The sequence below is a fragment of the Leiobunum rupestre genome, chromosome 7 (genome assembly GCF_980474605.1).
Source record: "Leiobunum rupestre chromosome 7, qqLeiRupe1.1.hap1, whole genome shotgun sequence".
Lineage (NCBI taxonomy): Eukaryota > Metazoa > Arthropoda > Arachnida > Opiliones > Sclerosomatidae > Leiobunum > Leiobunum rupestre.
Window position 1 is genome coordinate 43,841,466 of NC_143390.1, and position 19,924 is coordinate 43,861,389.

At 38.0% G+C, this 19,924-nt stretch overlaps 2 protein-coding genes across 2 annotated transcripts; one reads left to right on the plus strand and one right to left on the minus strand.

The window, feature by feature from the left end:
* Positions 1-3,767: 3,767 nt before the first annotated feature.
* Positions 3,768-7,485, minus strand: Nse1 (SMC5-SMC6 complex component Non-SMC element 1). The gene is made up of 6 exons (XM_090152917.1): positions 7,224-7,485; positions 6,943-7,163; positions 6,732-6,875; positions 6,548-6,664; positions 6,331-6,469; positions 3,768-3,994 (listed from the first exon to the last, which is right to left on the minus strand). The coding sequence occupies exons 1-6, from the start codon at positions 7,324-7,326 to the stop codon at positions 3,936-3,938; spliced, it is 783 nt and encodes a 260-aa protein (XP_090009043.1). The 5' UTR covers positions 7,327-7,485; the 3' UTR covers positions 3,768-3,935.
* Positions 7,486-12,962: 5,477 nt separating this feature from the next.
* LOC149936403 (bile acid-sensitive ion channel-like) lies at positions 12,963-14,984 on the plus strand. The gene is made up of 7 exons (XM_090153678.1): positions 12,963-13,204; positions 13,257-13,427; positions 13,496-13,562; positions 13,623-13,741; positions 14,296-14,417; positions 14,478-14,638; positions 14,859-14,984. The coding sequence occupies exons 1-7, from the start codon at positions 12,963-12,965 to the stop codon at positions 14,982-14,984; spliced, it is 1,008 nt and encodes a 335-aa protein (XP_090009804.1).
* Positions 14,985-19,924: the final 4,940 nt, after the last annotated feature.

The window sequence follows — 19,924 nt, forward strand, 5'->3', positions numbered from 1 at the left end:
CACTGTTAAAGGTACATATTTTCAAGAGTTCGCGAGTTCCATTTAGCACTGTCAAAGGTACGGCAGTATACACCGAGTTCGTAGAGTGTCTTACCCCTCGGTTTTTACAGATAGAAAAGTCCTCCTTAAATTTTGGGGAAATAATTATTTAATAATAATTAAACCATGACGCGTTATTTTAAAAATTTATAACTATCATTACAAACCTTCTACCGGTTGGAAAATAGACAATTTCCACCTAAAATCTAAAGGGTTCTTGCTTCGAAACCAAATTTAGCATTAAGGTTTCGACTATTTTCAACGTTTATGGTTCAGCACCTGACGACGAAAAATTAATTTATCACACAACTGGTTAGTCTTGTTTACATTTAAGTTTCGCCTGTTAAATCCTTGGCTTTCAATACCACATTATTAGCGTTTGCAGAGTTCATTGACGGTGACCTAAAATGCGATGTTCAGCGTAATTAGACTCTTAAAATATTTGCTTTTGACGTCAGTAGCAGTTGCGTTGTTAATTGCTTTGCATTAACTATGATTTAGGTGAAGGTAGTAAGGGCCAATTTTGTTAAACAGCCGCTAGTCTCATTTCGTTTCTTTGAGCAACAAAATTTTCGCTCCTCTCTTTTCGTTTCTTTGAGAAACAAAATTTTCGCTCCTCTCTTTTCGTTTTTTTGAGCAACAAAATTTTCGCTCCTCTCTTTTCGTTTCTTTTAGCGGCAAAATTTTGCTCCTCTCATTTCGTTTCTTTGAGCAACAAAATTTTTGCTCCTCTCATTTCGTTTCTTTGAGCAACAAAATTTTTGCTCCTCTCATTTCTTTTCTTTGAGCAACTAAATTTTTGCTCCTCTCTTTTCGTTTCTTTGAGCAGCAAAAATTTAGCTCGCCTTTTCGTTTTTTTGATCTGCGAAATTTTTACTAATCTTTTTTCGTTTCTTTGAGTGGTGAAAATTTCGCTACTCCTTGGTTTTTAGAGAGGGGAAATTTTAGATCCTCTCTTCTCGTTTTTTACACACAATCCTTAGGGATTTGTGTGTATTACGATCACGTACTGTGAAGCCGCCGCCGCCGCCGCCGCCGCCGTCGCCGCCGTCGCCGCCGCCGCTGCCGTACACACGATTGCTCGCGGTACGTTAGTGGTACAAAGGTGATTGATATCTCAATCGATAGGCACTATTATAGCCTCGACGGGATTTTCGTAATTTTGGGATCGGAGCCCGAGAAGTTGGGCAAATGCCCAATTTCCTATTTTTTGTGGTTTCGCTTTGTGTGGTTGATATTTTATTTAAAATTAAGTCCGATAACGTTAAAAAAATATTTTTGGTAAGGTTAGGATTCAGCGGATATACAACTTCAGTTATATCAGTAAATATTAAATTTAAGTATAGTTTCCTGGTTAATTTACGGGACCCCAATTTTCGCGGTTTTATATTTTCGCCTAAAAGTCTACATAACGTTCTTTAATTTAAGTCCGATTTTCATGAGAGTTATATTTTTGAATAGCTGTGGTTTCCCTTAAACCTAGATTTGCAATTACGTTGCTTAATTTTAATTCTAAGTGAGGTTTTTTGGACAGCGTATGCGGACCCCCGCAACTTCCGACATGGTAAATCCGCGTGTCTATAGAGTTCTAAACGCCAGTTTCCCTCTCGCATTTTTCAAGGCCGTTCGCGCCGAGCTTTCAACGTGTTCCCAGAAGTAACAATAAGTGTGACCCCCAACGTTTTACGCACGTTTAACGCCCTTTTTACGCACGTCGTACGACAGGAAGTAGGTAAGTAAGATTTGATCAAAAATCACCAGTTTTGTTACTTCTAGGCCTATTCCAGCTTAGGTTGCAGCCGCGTTGGAAAAAGTTAATTTTAAGTGAGTTAATTAGCTATTTCGCGTCATACCTGAATTCTTTACGCGCTGAAGCTATATTCGCATTCCATTGAAAGCCTGCCTGCAATAACAATAACGTATGAACAGGCGCGTAAAAAATAAGTGTGACCCTAAATATTTTTTATGCCCAGAAGTTAAGCATAAGTGTGCCACTAAATATTTTTTAGACCAGCTGCCGTACACACGATTGCTCGCGGTACGTTAGTGGTACAAAGGCGATTGATATCTCAATCGGTAGGCACTATTATAGCCTCGACGGGATTTTCGTAATTTTTGGGGTCGGAGCCCGAGAAGGGGGGCATTTGCCCCCTTTAGTGTTTATGGTCGATTGTCATATTTGAATTTCGTGCCAATTGATACAGGTGCCATCTAACTCGTTCGCGTTTCGCTACTTTATTTCCAAAACCAGGTAACTCGAAAAACTTGGTTTCCATAAAAATTAATTTAAATGAACGTGTTCGCGTTTCGCCACCTTATTTCCAAAACCAGGTAACTCGAAAAACTTGGTTTTTATAAAAATTAATTTAAATGAACGTGTTCGCGTTTCGCCACCTTATTTCCAAAACCAGGTAACTCGAAAAACTTGGTTTTTATAAAAATTAATTTAAATGAACGTGTTCGCGTTTCGCCACCTTATTTCCAAAACCAGTTAACTCGAAACGCTTGGTTTTTATACAAATTAATTTAAATGAACGTGTTCGCGTTTCGCCACCTTATTTCCAAAACCAGGTAACTCGGAAAACTTGGTTTTTATAAAAAATTAATTTAAATTAACGTGTTCGCGTTTCGCGACCTTATTTCCAAAACCAGTTAACTCGAAACGCTTGGTTTTTATACAAATTAATTTAAATGAACGTGTTCGCGTTCCGCCACCTTATTTCCAAAACCAGGTAACTCGAATAATTCTTTTCCGATAACATTCCTCTTGGGTTTATTAAGTTAATACATCAGTGGGATTGTGTGTACTCAAATGTCGGTGACATCTTGTTTTTTTTGGTTCCTCTCATTTTCATTTTGTACTTTTTTAAAAATAAAACTTACTACTATATTTTGCTCAAAATGACAGAAACCGCCCACTGGTAAAGATGTCTTCAAAAATAGATTCTTGGACCACGGACTTTTTCTTGTTCCTTCAAGATTTATTGTGGCGCCATCTCTGGCAGTTACATGAAAGCAGATATTATTAATACTTTGAAGAAAGGGATGGGGCAAAAATTATACTTATTTATGGAGTTATTTTACATCGTAGATTTGGCTATGGCCGCCATTTTGTGTGGCCTTTTTTTTCTATACGAAAAAGCATGGATGACGTCGTATCACATGTGACTGAAATCACTGAATATGAAGTATTCATCTTTTCTGATAACAGATGGCGCGTCAGTTAGTGGGCTTTAGCAAATGGTATTACCATATGTAAACTAATATTCAGTATGGCAATTAGGGAAATTTGTAATAGTGCTTCTCATACTTATGTCATTATGTTACTTATGGTTTGAATACATTCTTGTTACTATGTATTTCAAAGTAAATGTTATAAAAACCATACAAAGTTTCAATAACAATAATAATTCACAGCAAACCAAATAACAAGTAGAAATTACATTTAGGATTATCTTACTTTGGTGGAATTAAATTATTTGATTCATAAACCAATAAATTAAAAGGATGATAAAATTGGCGAAAAAGTAGATAAGTCCATAATGAAAAGGGATAATAAAGCTAAGCCCTACACAAATTTGAAGAAATTTAAAAACTTACTAATAGCTCGTACCAATAGGTCTTCGAGCAAACAAAAACGCGAAACTCGGACCAAATAGATCTTCGAGTGAATAATTAAATTAAATTAAATAAAATAACGATATAAGCAAATAAAATAATTAAAAAAATCCATTGTTTAAAACTCTATTAGCCTAATTTTCTCGTGAAAAAAACATAATACTATTTGATTATACCATAAAGATAAAATTTTTTATATCAGTGGAAAAATAGAAAATTCTGTACAAAAACGATAAAATAGTTTCTAGAATACAAGAATGCTAGAATCAAATCTCTGGTTAGGTGTTTCGAGCAGATTTCTTTCTTCTAGAAGGGCCTGCTTCATCATTACCAACATCTGAAAATTTAATAAGAATGATTAATTATTACCACCTGTAGTGCTTTTCAAACAATAATTTGCACTGATCATATTTAATGTTCAAATATAAGGTAATTCTAGGTACTGCCCAGCGCCGCCGATTTCTTCAGCGCGAGTTAATTTTGATCCCGATGCCCATTTTCTTTTCAAGATTTACTAGGTAACATTTTTCAAAAATTCGAAAGGGGGAATAAATTTTTGCCCCTTTGCGCCTCCGCCGAGGATCCAGATTTTTCCTAAAGCCGGTTAGCGGACCCCCTGAAGTCGGTTTGCGGGCCCCTAAATTAAAACAAACGAAGGCTTTAGCCTGTCTCGCCTACCCCTAACGCCACCCCTGCGAGGAAATTTGAAATATCGGCGCGCCGTGCCGCCGCCGGCTGATTTTCGCGAAACGCCGCCGCCGACCCAAATCAAATTGTCGCTATGCTCTAATTATAGGACTAAATTAAAAATTTGAAGGAGTTTTATAGGGTTAAAAAGTATAAAAACTAAAATTTTGGCTTTAAGGGAAAAATTACCAACTTCAGGAATCCATATCTCTACTTGGAATGCTTATCCTGGCGTATGGTAAGATCACTCTGACGGCTTTGGCCCCGCCTACGAGAGAATAAATCCCATCTGAGCGCGCTCCCCTCTCACCCAATTCTACTATTAGAGCAAGCGTACCTGCCCTGAAGAGCTTTTCTCACTTGAAACCTTTATTGTTTCGTATTTAGTGTTTATTTTTTAAATGCACCCTTCATTAACATATAAACAACAATATCCGAGCTATAAATGAATTATTGTCATTAAAGTTTGGATATTTATTAAAATATAATTTCTTGATAATGAGGTACGTGGTTTTAGATTCATGAAAGGTGTTCTAGTAGATGTGAGAGATTAATGCACTACCAAAGCGGTGATACTTTTAGTGGGAGAATTCCTCAAAAATGACTGTATTTCACACTACGTATAACACGTGGTTAGAAAAATGAGGGGAGGGAATTATGTATTGCCTCAAAAGGCCCAAATTCCTGAAGAGGTTATACTCCCTTTAACATACTGACGTCAAAAAAACCGTCAGCCACATCGAGACGAAAATCTGCCGCGATAAGCATTCCAAGTAGAGGTATGGATTCCTGCCAATTTAAATATATTTCTGGTTGGTGTAGAAATCTTAAAATATTATCAGTCGGGTTTTAACAGATTTCCCAAAATATATAGAAAATATAATATAATTATATTATAGGACCATTTCGGATTTATAGGAAAATATGGGAGTTATAGGATCACTGGGCGCCCTGAAAAAGACACTTAACTGTTAAATTTATTATTTTAATGATAACTGCCCGTATATATTTCCCAAATCAACCACTCACAAGGAGACTACCCAAGGTGTTACACACCGATTTTGTTCAAACTCGGGGGATTGGTAGACCTTCATGTAACTTGAAAAATCCTAAAGGGATTTTATTCAATGGGCAACGTTTTTGCCATGGCAACGAAAAATGTTTTTGACAACATAAAATAACATGGGATTTTGACCGATTTCCCTGTGAAAAAAATTAAAAAAATTGATAAAAATGTGACCAATTTTGATTTTTTTTCGTCAATTTTTATCATTTTTTTTTTAATAATTTTGAAATTTTAATTTTTTTTCAATTTTGTAAAATGTTTCACAGGGGGGACCCCCATTGAATCGGTCAAAATCCCATGTTATTTTCAATGGGAAAATTTCCATTTTAAGTTGTCAAAAACATTTTTCGTTGCCATGGCAAAACCGTTGCCCATTGAATAAAATCAAGTTACATGAAGGTCTACCAATGCCCCGAGTTTGAACAAAATCAGTGTGTAACACCTCGGGTAGTCTCCTTGTCAGTGTTACACGTTATTCTTTCATTTGAGAGTTAAATTGAATTCTCAATACAAAATACAGAAGATAGGAAAAATAGGATTATATTTCTAAAAATATAAGATTTTATAAGACAATTTTTTCAAAATAATAGGACTTTACAGGACTAGGTTTTCAAAATTATTGGATTTTATAGGACTTTTGGGGATTTTGCTAAACATATAGGATTTTATAGGACTTTTGGGGATTTTGCTAAACATATAGGATTTTATAGGACCTCTGGGGGCTCTGTAAATGCCATTTTAAATTTTTAAATTAACTAAGCCTAAGATTGGAAAAACACACTATCCGATTCATACCACTGAATGCAAGATATGAAATAAACCATTTAATAAGAGAATGCTAACTTTCAAACAAAACTAAAGAAATTAAGAAAGTAACTATTCGACAGAACAGTTACCCAAAATATAATACTAGTACTCACCCACCTGAGAATTAGTGAAACCATGATTCCATTCTGCTTTACAGTTTTCCTCTGGGCATTGGGTCATTTTACGAGCCAAAAAATACTTCCTTGCGCAGTGATTATGAATTTTTCCATTGCAATTGGCGCAAGAACTTCCCTGTTAATAAGAAATAAAAATAAATATTGAAAAAATATTCCAGAATTTTTTCTCCAGAGAAAAGAAACTTGGGCTTACTCTTATAACAATTTGTCGACAGATTAAGCACGCACTAATATCATCAGGATAGACTTTTCTTAGGTAAGGTTCTAACTCTACAATGCAACGAGCGCTAAGCGAATAGATTCCTTTATTCTATTATAAAAATATTTATAAACAAATTTAATTTGTTGTTTGAGAAAAACTAATAACTAACTCTTACATTTTCTAACCAAAACTGGTCAACAAGTTTTTCAAGAACCTCTTGAGCATCATCTTTGGATAGCTTAGGTTCCATATTGTTCGTTAGGTTCAGCAACGTTCGAGATGTTTCTACTCTCTCGTCATTATCAATAATGGCTTCCACCTAATGAATTGTCATAAATATTATTAAAGTTGAAATGGATAAATACAATAAGATTGAAGAAAATTACAATTTTCTTAAAGTATTCCAATTCATTAACTTTAAAGCTGCTTGCTAATCGTGAAATGATACTTTCAGATATATTAACAAGAGCAAAATATTGCGAGCCATCTTCTTCACTAACACATTTCTTGATCTCCATATGCATGTCTTTGATGTGGGTATTTATTTTTTTGACTAGTTGGACAAGACGAGTAGCACGATCTCCTTGAGATTCTTGCAGATTTTGGCCTAAAAGAATGCACCGAATATTAAATAAACATAAGCCTAGCTTAATAAATTTACTATTACCATTGAATCTTTGGCATGCCTCCAATATTTTCCAAACTTCAGCAGATGAACAATATTTCTTACACATCATCATTTGTAAAAATATTTGATCACTGGAGTTCATTATACTTACTTGGGAATGAAACTATGATCTAATTTATATTACCAAATGTATTGACTTTTTTGAAAATTAATTTACGGTTTCAGACAAATGCCTTAATGCCAAATTAAATAAATGTCACTAACTAAAAGGACAAAAGCTAAAAACGTAAACATAGACCAGCTTGGGGCCTTGGGCGGCAATGAGCAAAGGATTATTACTGCATTTTTAGCGCCCAAAATGTAAAAGAGATCAAAAAACTTTGTAGCACCATCTATTGTGATATTTCTAACTATTAGTAACAGAAACAAGCGGCAAATTTGAACAAGTGTTTAGAACGACGTTTAGAATATTTTAATTTTGACCAAGAATAATAAACGGATTAAACAAATTTCTCCGGAGAACACGTAGAACTTGTAATTTTCACTACGCAAATTAATTTATTACAATTATTTCCCTATTTAACAATCATTTTGCACTAATTAAGATCATTTGATTGAAATTTCAAATAAGGAGCCTACAGGTATAAAGTTTAAAAGGCATAGCTCAAAGTAGCAGACTATTAGTTCTCCATATTAGGGGTCCAATAGTATTAGCTAAATAGAACACTGAACAGGGATCTGAACCAGTAGCGGCGCCAGGATTTTTGTTGAGGTAGGCCAACCATTAGAAGCCCGCCCCCCCCCCCCCCAATTATGCCCCCCCCCCCCCCCCACCACAATTTTTCAAATTCATCCACGTGGATTATTTAATTTTTGTTAACCAAGTGGTGCAATTTTTGGGTAAAATGGGTACGCGACGAAACAATTAGAACTAATTATGAATTTAAACATGACTAAAAACAGAGTGTGTGTTGACCCTTTTTTGTGTACCGATAACAGTTAACAAATGAGTGGTTATTTACTTATTTCTACGACTGAATTCCAGTCTATCAATTTACATTCATTCCTTCGGTACATCGCATGTACATCCCTTACATCAGAACTTACAACTTTACGAAAACGATTGTACGTAGGTACAATAAGTAAAGTAAGTTTAAGAACCATTTATTTGTAAAGATAAAATTAAAAACACAATTTGGATATAGTAGTGCTCGTGAAAAATTAAAACTAAAAAATAAACTACCGTCAAAGAAAAGTTACTGGTACATTTGAAAGGAATAAAAACAGCGAATCACTCTCATTGAATATTGAAAAATCAATAAATAAATAAATAATTTCGCAAACAAATTACAGAATTTTCTGAGATTAAATAATTCGGAGACCCCTTAAGACGACTTTTGGAGGCCACTACCAAAATTTCAAGTAGACCCAGGCCTACCCCGGCCTGTTGCTGGCGCCGCTACTGATCTGAACAGGATCTGTTAATGCGGATAAAGTTGCAGAATACTTTGACGCGTGAATGTATTCATTTCAACGATGAATATCGACCTGCATTAGGTAGTTGCTCTCAGTCGCTAGGATGGGAGGTGCTTCGTTACTATGACGTTGGTCACGCGCCGCCACTCAAAAACGTTTTTGATTGGAAATGTTGTTATACCAGGGCAGCGTTCAACAACTCTAAAAATTATAACAAAAACAGTTCTTCGAACTGAAAAAACAGTTTAGAGCTCGTTAAATGTGCAGCCTTAAAGGGACATATATTATTTTTCTTGTTGATTAATATGTCAAATTCATTTAAAGTATTAAAAAATATTCCTGTGAACAACAGAATGACGTCATTCCACCTTTCAAATCACAGTCCACTGCTCCTCAAATTTTTAACACAAAATCTTTGATCCAATTTTGCCCACAAAGGTATCCATATTTATATTTATTTTCTTCCCTACACATTTAACATTAAAATTTTAAAATTATTATTATTATTATGTATAATTTATTTATTGCAGTAATCTGCAACAAAAAATAAAATAATAATAATAAATTTTAGAACTGTTACTACTTGTACTTGGCCTGGGTACAAATTAAGATAATGAAATATTCTGAAATACCATTATAAATATTTTGAACATACCTTGATTGGATGGAATCCATTAAGAAAATTCAATAATTTATTATAATTTATCACAGTATTGCTTAGTTTTATAGGAACATAACCATTCTTATACTCTTATCGCCAAATTTTAAAAAATACGCCTAAAAAAGCAGACGATTATGCAGATAATTTCTCAGGGCACGTGACTTGAATCGTGACGTTTTTGTGACGTCGACAAAACATTCTATTACCCCTTTCAAGAGTGGGTTTTTTTTGTAAACACCTATGCTTTCCCTACGGGAATTTGTTATCCTAACTGTGTTGCAATACTGAGACTTTTTAATAATTTAATGTTTGTACTCAACTTGGAATTTTTCATATGATTTTTAGTAAGTTTCCAGGTTTTATTTAAGACTACCATAATTTTCCCTTAAATATTTCGCTCGTAATCTACTTTTAAAATCGACGAAAATTTTAAGGCGAGGAATTGAATTCCCCGCCTTTGGGACCTGTATTTGTGCTAGGCCTCGGTTTTCATGTTAGACTCAGTTTCCCGTTGTGCATGCGCGCCAATCTGAAACTTAAGAGGGAAAATGGATGCCTCGAAACCGTAATTTCCTCGGCGTTATTGATTAAATTATAAATCGTGAAAATGCGGGCCTATGAAGTGAAACACGCTGATTTTAAATCCGTTTACAGAATTAAAATACGACAAGTAGTTGAGGTTAGAGCGCGACCCAAAAAAGGCCTAAAAGTCTCTCAAGCTGAGTTGACGTCTTCCACGACCAAACCGGTAAATTGCCAATATACGCGCAGCAGAGGTGGAAATGGGGGAAAAAGATGAGCTCTAAATATACTCCGCGGCCGCGGAGTATAATCTCAAGCTGAGTTGACGTCTTCCACGATCAAACCGGTAAATTGTCAATATACGCGCAGCAGAGGTGGAAATGGGGGAAAAGATGAGCTCTAAATATACTCCGCGGCCGCGGAGTATAATGCAGTGTTTCCACTCTGCGGTAGATATTTTCGCCTATTTTAGGGGCAATTTTACCAGTTTTCGCCGGTTCTATAGTCGATTTTCGCCGCCGTTTTCGCCGCAATGTCCCCCCATAGATTTACCTTAATTTTTTTAGTGAGTGTCACTGCATATTTTACTTCTCTTTATTTCCAATCTTAGATTTGGGCAATATTTTTTTATATAAAAAAAATGCATTTTATTTCTTCAAATGTTATACATTTTTTATTGGTATATATAAAAATTGAATGGGCGGACATAGGGGGCAGAGTAGAGGGACTACAGACATAGAAATCTCATAGGTAACTAGAATGCTGCCGCCTACGGCCGAGCTTGACGCCAGTTCGCCTTGAACCTTCAGCCAATGAGAGGCCGTAGAGTGGTTCCGCCAAGGAGGATAATAATCCTCCTTGGTTCCGTTACTATAACGGGAGATAGGTGACGTCATTCTCTCCGGTGACATTAAATTCTGGGCAGAACCGCTCTTTGAGCTCTGATTGGCTGAGATCTGGCGTCGTCTGAAACGGCGTTTGGGCCATTTGCCAGTTACACGGCAGCATTCTAGTTACCTATGAGATTTCTATGACTACAGAGATGACGATTTTTTAGTTTTTCTGACTGAAAATATCGAAAAATATTTTCGCCGCAATTTGCGCCGTTTTCAATGGTTTTCGCCGCTTTTTCGCCTTTTCGCCGGTTTTAAAATTTATGGTGCCCACCGAGACAGTTTTCGCCGAAAACGCCCTTTTTCGCCGCAAAGCGGAAACTCTGGTATAATGCTCAGCGCTGAGCTCAACGGTCAGCGGTTTTTTGCTGAACGGGTTTTTCGACTTCCGGTTTTGACGTCACGTTGATCATCGGAGACTCAGCGGAAACATCGGCTGAGCGAGATGGTTTTTCCGTTGCTCATCGGTGTCGTGACGTCATTCGACAAAGTTAAAGGAGGGGTAGCAGACGATATCAGCGAACTATAAATCGTACAACAACTTTTAGATTTTTGTGACGTAGCGTTGATTAAAAGAACTCAACGGTTTTTCTCCGTTGATAGTTGTTGAACGCAGCCCAGGTCCCAGGATAGTTTTATTGCCAAGGCTTAGTTCAAAATGTTTTTTTTTTTAATTTTATAACGCATTTTTTCGTTTGAAAGAAAATATATAAAAATATTAACAGCGAATACCTGTATTTATAATTGGGGGATCTTAAAATTCATTTTACACGTGAAAATATGCCGCCATGTTAGGGTATAAAAGCAGGTAAATAAGCTTGCTATACCTCGCAATGTAAAGGTACTGTCACGCGCAAAAACGTAATTTTGAAATCGGTCAATTGTCCACTGATTTTGTACAGCTATTTTTCTAAGAATTACAAGTAATTTTCTTGGTCGGTTAAAACACGCATTCTCGGAAACGTTTTTCGAATCGAGCGAGGAATCGAGGCAACGACAATGGCCTGTTTTTTGATTGGCTTAAGTAATTAAATGAAACGCAGAAAAGCACCGCCCATCCTAGCCCCAGACGGTTAAAATGGTAATGATATAATTCAATATTCATGGTTAAAACAAATATGTTAAGGAAAGGCACGCTGAAAGGTGAATTCTCTTGGAAATAATAAACTATACAAAATTGCAACAAAGTTGACGTCATCGAACCAGTTGTCATGCTAAAAGACAAAGCTTTTTCTCCTGTTTGCGTATGACTCTGAGATAATTGAAACTCAATTATTGTATCAAATTATAGTTGAAATTTAATCATGTCTACCCTATTTTTGTGTAAATTATCACCTTAAATGCGTATAAAAGTTTTGAAATATGCAAGAAAATATAATTTGTTCTTATTTGTCTTTGAAAAAATTCCATATTTCTGGCTCATTAATGGCTTTGTGGTCAAATAATATTGGTGACCATCTGTTTCGCCTTGGTCACTCATTTAATTATTTTGTTTTGGACAAAGTGATTAAAATGGAAACACCAAAATTAAACTAATTAATCAATCAATTTTAGAAAAACTTAAGATAAAATATTATTTCAAACGGGATGTCTAGTATCTGCATATCTCCGTTTCAAAATAGCTACTTATAGTACTTAAGTTATTGGGTTTGGTTCGCTTATCAGATTTAAACCACGCTACTCGGAGGAGGCCGAAGCAATATCGAGAAAGGCACGGTGGCGATAAAATAGTGTTAGCGCTCCATATCGGATCCGTTCCTTTCCGGAATTGTTAAAGAACACTTCGATAATTATTTGCGAAGGTTTCCCTCAGTTGACCTAAGAAACCCAGCTCGCTCTCCGTCTCTACAGATTCAAAGCCAAAAGAAAAGTTTATCCACGAAAAGGAGGCGTTTCGATGGCTAGGCTCAATAAAAATAGCGTTATAAAACCGTCTTCTTTTGGTTCTAAGTACACACGCGACCAGAATTGGAACGCCAGAGCTATATGAAAGCAATTTTCCTAATGTGAAAACAATGAACTGAAACGAAAAGAGACGGCGCTCTATATCGGCGGGGAGCAACCTTCTCCATTATCTCGGTCTCCGATTTCCGAGAATGGAACAAATGCGTCGTAGTATCCTCGCTGGCGTCCTCAACGTTCGAATTTGAAAAAAAACATTTTGAGCTTAACCCGCGAGTTGCCAGGCTGGATACTCCCACCAAAGACGATTATTTCATTAATTCCATGTCGAAAGTCGCGCCCTGGTTATTAACCGACGACCTTAATGACTCTTACTACCGGAACTCGACTCACCCTTTTCAGCAACGCGTCCGTCGACGTTTGCAACTGTTGTCTCACAGTCCGAAACGACATTCGGCTACCAGCAACCTGCAGGAAGAAAGGACGTTTCCGTGGATTTACGCCAGAGAAGTTTTCTCAAAATCCTCCTTGAACGGAATAAGTCATATAGCATCCGCCGATAATTGGTAATCTAAATTCTAATCTATTCTACGCTAAGCAATAAAACCTACTCCTCAGGTTCCGACGGATTCTGTGGATTCTATTGTTCTTTTTCTGCGTTTGCGGTTTCATCTACCAAGCGGGGACGTACTTTTACCTTTATTTCAATTACCCCACCACGGTCGAAGTCAAAGTAGAGAACAAAGGATCGCTGGAGTTCCCCGGTGTTACCATTTGCAATAGCAACAAGTTAAATGCTTTCCTTAAGTGTCACAGTTTGTCTTTCTATCAAAGTAACTGAGTTTCTTCATTGGAAGGGTCAGGCGCCTTCAATATTGCGAGGCTTACCATCAAGAATGTCAAGTTAACATTACGGATTTTGAGGTAAATGAAATACTATTAATTCTTCCTTTTACGGAACAAGTCATTGTCATTCTAACGTAGGAAAAGGTGTCGCGTTTGGATAAACCAATTCAAATAGCTTTGGGCCATAACAAAAGTGGTCTTTTCCTAAACTGTTCTCTAGAAGGAAGGGAAATTATCTTAGGAGAAGATTGTGTTAGGTAATTGCGTATGTAACATAACCACTCGCAAGTATGCCTGTGTATAATATTTCCAAAAAAATTCGAAGAGACCTTCCTTCACACGGAACATACAATGCATTAGTGAGCGCATGTTTTCGTTTAAGCAGACGACAAAGCTAGATTACTCCCTCTAGACCTCCTTTCGAGGACGAGTAAAAAGTGTAACCTTAGAGCTCTGGAACAAGCGAACAAAATTCGGGACAGGGTAAATCTTACCCCGAGAACAGGTGAATAAAACGTTTTAGGGCAAAAAGTTTACACTTTTTGTCCCCGGACGAGCGAAAAAAAACCACTTAATGTCAAAGGCAAAATTCCCAAAAAATAGTGCGCGTTTTCAAAATCTGCTTCAGTATTATTTTCCCATTATTTTCCCATGCATAAAATCAGAAACACTTTTGATAAAACTGATGCGGCATTTTATTAAAGAAAATATTTGAATGGCATACTTATGAAAGAATATGTCACATATGGTAATAGTGATAAAATATACGAAAAGTAACACTAAACTGGATATTTTCGTAACGATATCTTAGGCATTTTCATTTGTTCTTCATACCGGATCACGGCAATTGCTTCACATTCAACGCCATTTGGAACTCCAAAGGCGAGAAAATGTTCCGGGCTTACGAATCTGATATCTGGAATTCGCCAACAGGTACCAAATTTATTTTGTACCGAATAATGAACTCATCTTTTTAACTCGGCTAACCTCCAGTTTTAGAGTTGGACTTGAATTTGGAAGCTGAAGAGTATCTGGACCAGTACGTCTCACCCTCCATTCTAGTGTCGGTCCACGCGCCGGACGCCTACCCGGATCCGGAAGCCGGGAGAGTAAAAGCCTTACCGGGAAATATGTACAACATCGGACTCAAAAAGGTACGAACACGGATACTCGTTTTCGAGACCAGGGTCAAAGTAACCTTACTTATATTGACAGTCGACAACAATCCTCTTGCCTACGCCATACCAAACTAACTGTACCGAGTACAAAGATTTACCTTGGACCACTGGATACGCTGGCAAATTACACCCAAAAGTCTTTAATTGTTATAAAACGTAGGCGTTGGCGACTTTCGAAAAATGCTCTCTATTTCAGATGTGTACTCAAGAATGTTCGAGAAACGCTCAAATTAATCGTTGCAAATGCGTTTCGGCCAATCTAACTCGACTTACCTCCGACGAAGCCCCGTGTGAACATAACTCGGCCTCTGGTATGTTGTAACTTAATTCGTAACAACATAAGTAAATAGGGGGATAAAGTCTGGCACTTGGGTCCAACCGCACGACGTCTTATTTGAGGGGTAAAATTTTTGGGCTTTGGAAATGACTTCCCCCTCGCCTCTTTACAGGGACACAAAGGTATCGGTTGTACTCCGCCACGATGAAAAATAGTTCTCTATAAAATACGTGAATATTAAACTTTTGCTTTCGATAATTTGGTTAATTTAGTTCCTAAATAAAGTAGATATATGATAGAAACTAAAATGATACATTTTCAAAATAATAACACGACTTTTGAAAAGTAATAAACCGTAACTAGAATAACACTCACTTAAATCGTGGAGAGCGTGGCGCCATCTAAGAGCAGAGATCGGGACTAATTGGTAAATCTACGATGTTAAGACCTAACAATTTGCAAGTTTAACTGAAATAATAGCTATAGCTACGAGCTTTTTTTGTTAATTTTACAATTGATATACTAATTATTAATTAAAATCAACCGTTATCGAAGGAAATAATGGTCAGCATTTGACAGAGAGACTATTTGAAATCGCGAGGCGGTGACATGGTTGCCAGGGAATAAAATTCAAAATTTTCATCTTGAGCGCGGACCGGAATACCACCAATGCACTACTTCGCGCGTAATGTGCTATCCTTATTGGTTAGAAATATCACGTGATCACTAGCTCTTCAAAAAGGGTGTCAAGCATGGTGGAAGGTAAAATCTGAAGGCAGTGATAGACTTTCTCCCCCTATTTACTTTTGGTACCAACAAAAGTAAATTGAGGGAGAAACTTTGAGACTAGGGCTGCGTTCAATAACTCTCAACGGAGTATCTGAAAAATTATTTTCGTTGAGACCGTTGCTAACGTGACGTAGTATCTTTTTACTCTTGTTGTAGATTTTGTAAAATATCGTCTGTTGCGGCGTCTGCAGCTAGCCTTACTCCGTGCTGCGACGTCACGTAACCGTTGAGAAAAGGAAAAACCTGCCCAAAAAACGGGTACGTTCAGCAGCGCTCATCGGACTCACCGATTACTAATCAGTGACATCGGTTTCCTACTGTACACTTGGTCGCGTTTCCGGTTTTGACGTCACGATAGTCATCGGTTACTCACCGAAGTCATCGGCTAAAAGAGTCGGTTTTTCCGATTACTGACGTAAAACTAGTATAAAAGCTACGCTATTTTAAAAAACACCGATGACTGAATAAAAGCGTTCAGCAACTTACGACGTCATTATGACGAAAAAGCTCATCGGTGGAAAATATCAAATCCATCGGGTTTTTTCCGTTGACTGTTACTGAACGTACCCAACGATGACTTCGTTGCTCAACGGACGGGCAACGTGAAGTCAAAACTGGAGGTCAAAAAACCCGTTCAATAAAAAACCGCTGACCGTTTAGCTCAGCGCTGAGCTTTTTTATAGTTACTGAACGCAGCCAATGATCGGCTACCGACGACCTATTTGAAGGGCCAGCTATTTCTCAAAATTTAGATCCCATCATCCAAACCTCTTTGAGTTACGCGTTTTCAGTCCAAGGCTTCCTCCCCTTATTTACTTTGATAACATCATCTTTGCGATATCTAACGAGTCTCGCATCAAGCCGCCTGCGCCGAAATGGCGGAAGACTCTACCAAAACCTATTGCAGGACACTTTGTAGAGTTCCTTGCGAGTAAGTACCGGATGTTTTTGCTAATCTGTATGATAATTCAGTGTCTGATAAATGTCTTATAGAAGAACGATTTATGAGGTTACAGTGGACACGACTGCTTGGCCAAAACTTAACGAAGTGTGTATTTACAAAACAACAGTAGTACCATAAGCTTATAATTATAGTTCACATATATAAGTGTGTCAGTTCACTTTCATCGACGAGTTGAATTTTTACTGAGAGCCTTTTCACAAAGTCATCAGGGCTAATAGGTGTTCTTTGAATAGTCGTACCGAGGTGTAGGACCGGCACGGGATAATTTGTTCTTAAAGGGTTTAATATTTATGGTGGATCATTGAAAGTCATATTTCTGCTAGAATGTATCTATCTATACCATAAGTGTATAATATGCTTACATAAGTGTGACACTTCCTATTCTTTACATGCAAAGGTTTTACTGAGAGCTACAAACTGCATTACGGGCTTCGTCGCCGTTTTGCGTCCGCTTGCTCTCGCGCTACACTTAACCTTTGACAGCGCCTCGCTAGGGGGAGAGGTTAACGGTAATAGTTAGTGTAGGGAGCTGTTGGCTCGCGTGGCATGTAGGGCTTGCTACCACCCTCCTACGCATTGTAACCCGGCCACCTGTTTAAAGGCATAATAAGTCGCTAGATGACTTGGACCGAAGGTGGTGCCTTGGGTATTAGCCTAGCTGATTATTATTATTATTTTTATTGTTAGATTTTCTTCTGACCAATTTTAATGGTACCACCTGTAAAAATATTAATCAATTTCGAACTTTTTCATTATTTTTTATTTATATATTCTATTTTTAGCATTTTCAAAAATTGAAATTTTTTACATGGGTACACTTAAAATTGGTTAGATTCCCTTGTTATTTTCAACGGGAAAATTTCCATTTTGTGTTGTCAAAAACATGTTTGGTTGGCATGGCCAAACGGTTACCTTCAAGTAACATGATAAGGTCTACCAAACCCCCGAGTTCAGGGCCGTGCTTAGAGGTCCCGCGGCCCCGGGCGAAATGCATGGGCGAAACTGAGTGTAGCGGCCCTCCGGTATATACATCCTTATGGTAAAATTTTAGCGGCCCTGGGCGACCGCCCGACTCGCCATCCCCTAAGCACGGCCCTGCCCGAGTTTGAACAAAATCGGTGCGTTACACCTCTGGTCGTCTCCTTGTTAGAGGTATTACGTTACTTGAACATTCTCATCTGATGTTGTTTTTATCCTATATAGAAAGGAGAGCTTGGAAAATGGGCCAATAAGAGCTTAAGTGAAATAAGGTACTAATATAAATTGGAATAAAGATTAAATAAGCGTGACAATACAATGAAAATTATTTTCTTTCCAAAGGAAAAACCTGGTCAAAGTGAAGATATATCTCCGTAGCATGGAACACACCAAATACGAACATTTGCCCAAATATCTGGTCAGTGTTAAGACTCTAAGGGCCTGTTGCAAAAGCCCTAGCCAAAGTGCTAGCCCAGAGGCGTAGGAACCGGGAGGGGCAGGGGGGGGCAATGCCCCTCCCTAGAATTATGTTGGGAGGGGCAACTAATGTTATTGCCCCCTCCAACATTTTGGTCAGTTGAAATTTTCAAAAGGCTCAAATTATCATTTTAAAAGCATATACAGTTTATAGAACCTCAACTGTGTTTAAATTTCAGTCTTTTCCCGCCAATTTAATTTACATAGTAGCATATGTAACATAATTACTCATAAGTATGCCTCTGTATAATATTTCCATTGAAAAAAATTCAATGAGACCTTGTTTCACGCGGAACATACATTAAGCAGTCCCAAAAATGCAAAAATTCTTATAATCCTTGCGCTATTGAAAAGGTTACAATGGAAATGAAATCATGTGATCGCGAGGCACGAACTAAACTTGACATGGGCAAAGCCAGAAACGCGCGAGGAATTCTCACTAACTTCCGTTTCCCATCAGTAAAGTTGATGACGCATATTTCGTCACGGAGTTGTAAGTGACGTAGTTTACGTCATATCCCGTGTACAAGGATTCATTAACGAAAATGCTTTTATGGCATACTTATGAGTAATTATGTTACATATGATAGTAGTAAACAGTAGACATGCATTCGGAGAAGCTACACCCCATTAAAAATTCAAAACCATTCTGTTACATATGATAGTAGTAAACAGTAGACATGCATTCGGAGAAGCTACACCCCATTAAAAATTCAAAACCATTCTCCAGACCACTTTTCGCTTCTCTTTGCCCCCTCCGACTTCTAGAACGTTCCTACGCCCCTGTGCTAGCCCATAGAATTTAACATGTGCGATTCTAGCAAAGCAGACTTTTGCAACGGGCCCTAAAGACGCAGGAATAACGGAGCTTATAATGAAGGGATTTTTCATAGTTGGTCGAAGTGTTCAGTCATCTCGGAGGATACCTGAGTTTGTGGTTGGGGTTTTCGGTCTTGTCTGTGTGGGAAATCATCGAGAACAGCGCGCTCATAACGTTCAAGGCCTGCGAAACGACAAATACAGGAAGCCAAACGGACATCGTTATCGGGAATAATGCGGATGTGGCTAGAACTAAATCGTCCAATCGCGTTGCTCGACAGAGGAGAAGGTCCGGTAACGAAATTCGCTTCTTACCGCAGCCGGATATTTTATCGAACAGAGATAGATACGAACTAAACATTTGATTAGAATACGGCCATTGACCGATTTTTTTTTGACATCCACACACCGGTGTCGACCCAAGGCCTTAGACACCAGCACACAATAACTGATTAATCAGGGTGAGATATGTGTAACGGCCACGCCAACGGGGGGATACGTGGGTACAAGGGTGGGGACACCCGCGGCGGAAGTATCCCGACCACCCGTTGGGGGATTGGTGGTCGTCCTCACACGGCCATCCACAAACTCTGCCACCCAGACGCTTGGGATTACAGGAGTACGCCACTACTCCCGGCCCATTGACCGATTTGAAAATGGATTTTGCTACGTAAAAGTACGTATTATTGTTTAAACTGCCAGCTAGGAGCAACAAACGCAAGGAAAACGCAGCTAGCCTTTAAACACGCTAACGCATTGTTGGGTACAAATTTCATTGGACGAGCCTTTACGCTGAACGTTTTATGGGCGGGGGGGGAGACAATTTCCAAATTAACCCCTTCCAACGGCAGCAGGCGCTAAAGCGTCTAACCAATGAAAAATGTACGCAAGAAAATGGACGACTTTTGACGGGTTGCGTTCTCCTTGTGTGGGGTGCTGCTTTTATTGCTCCTAGCTG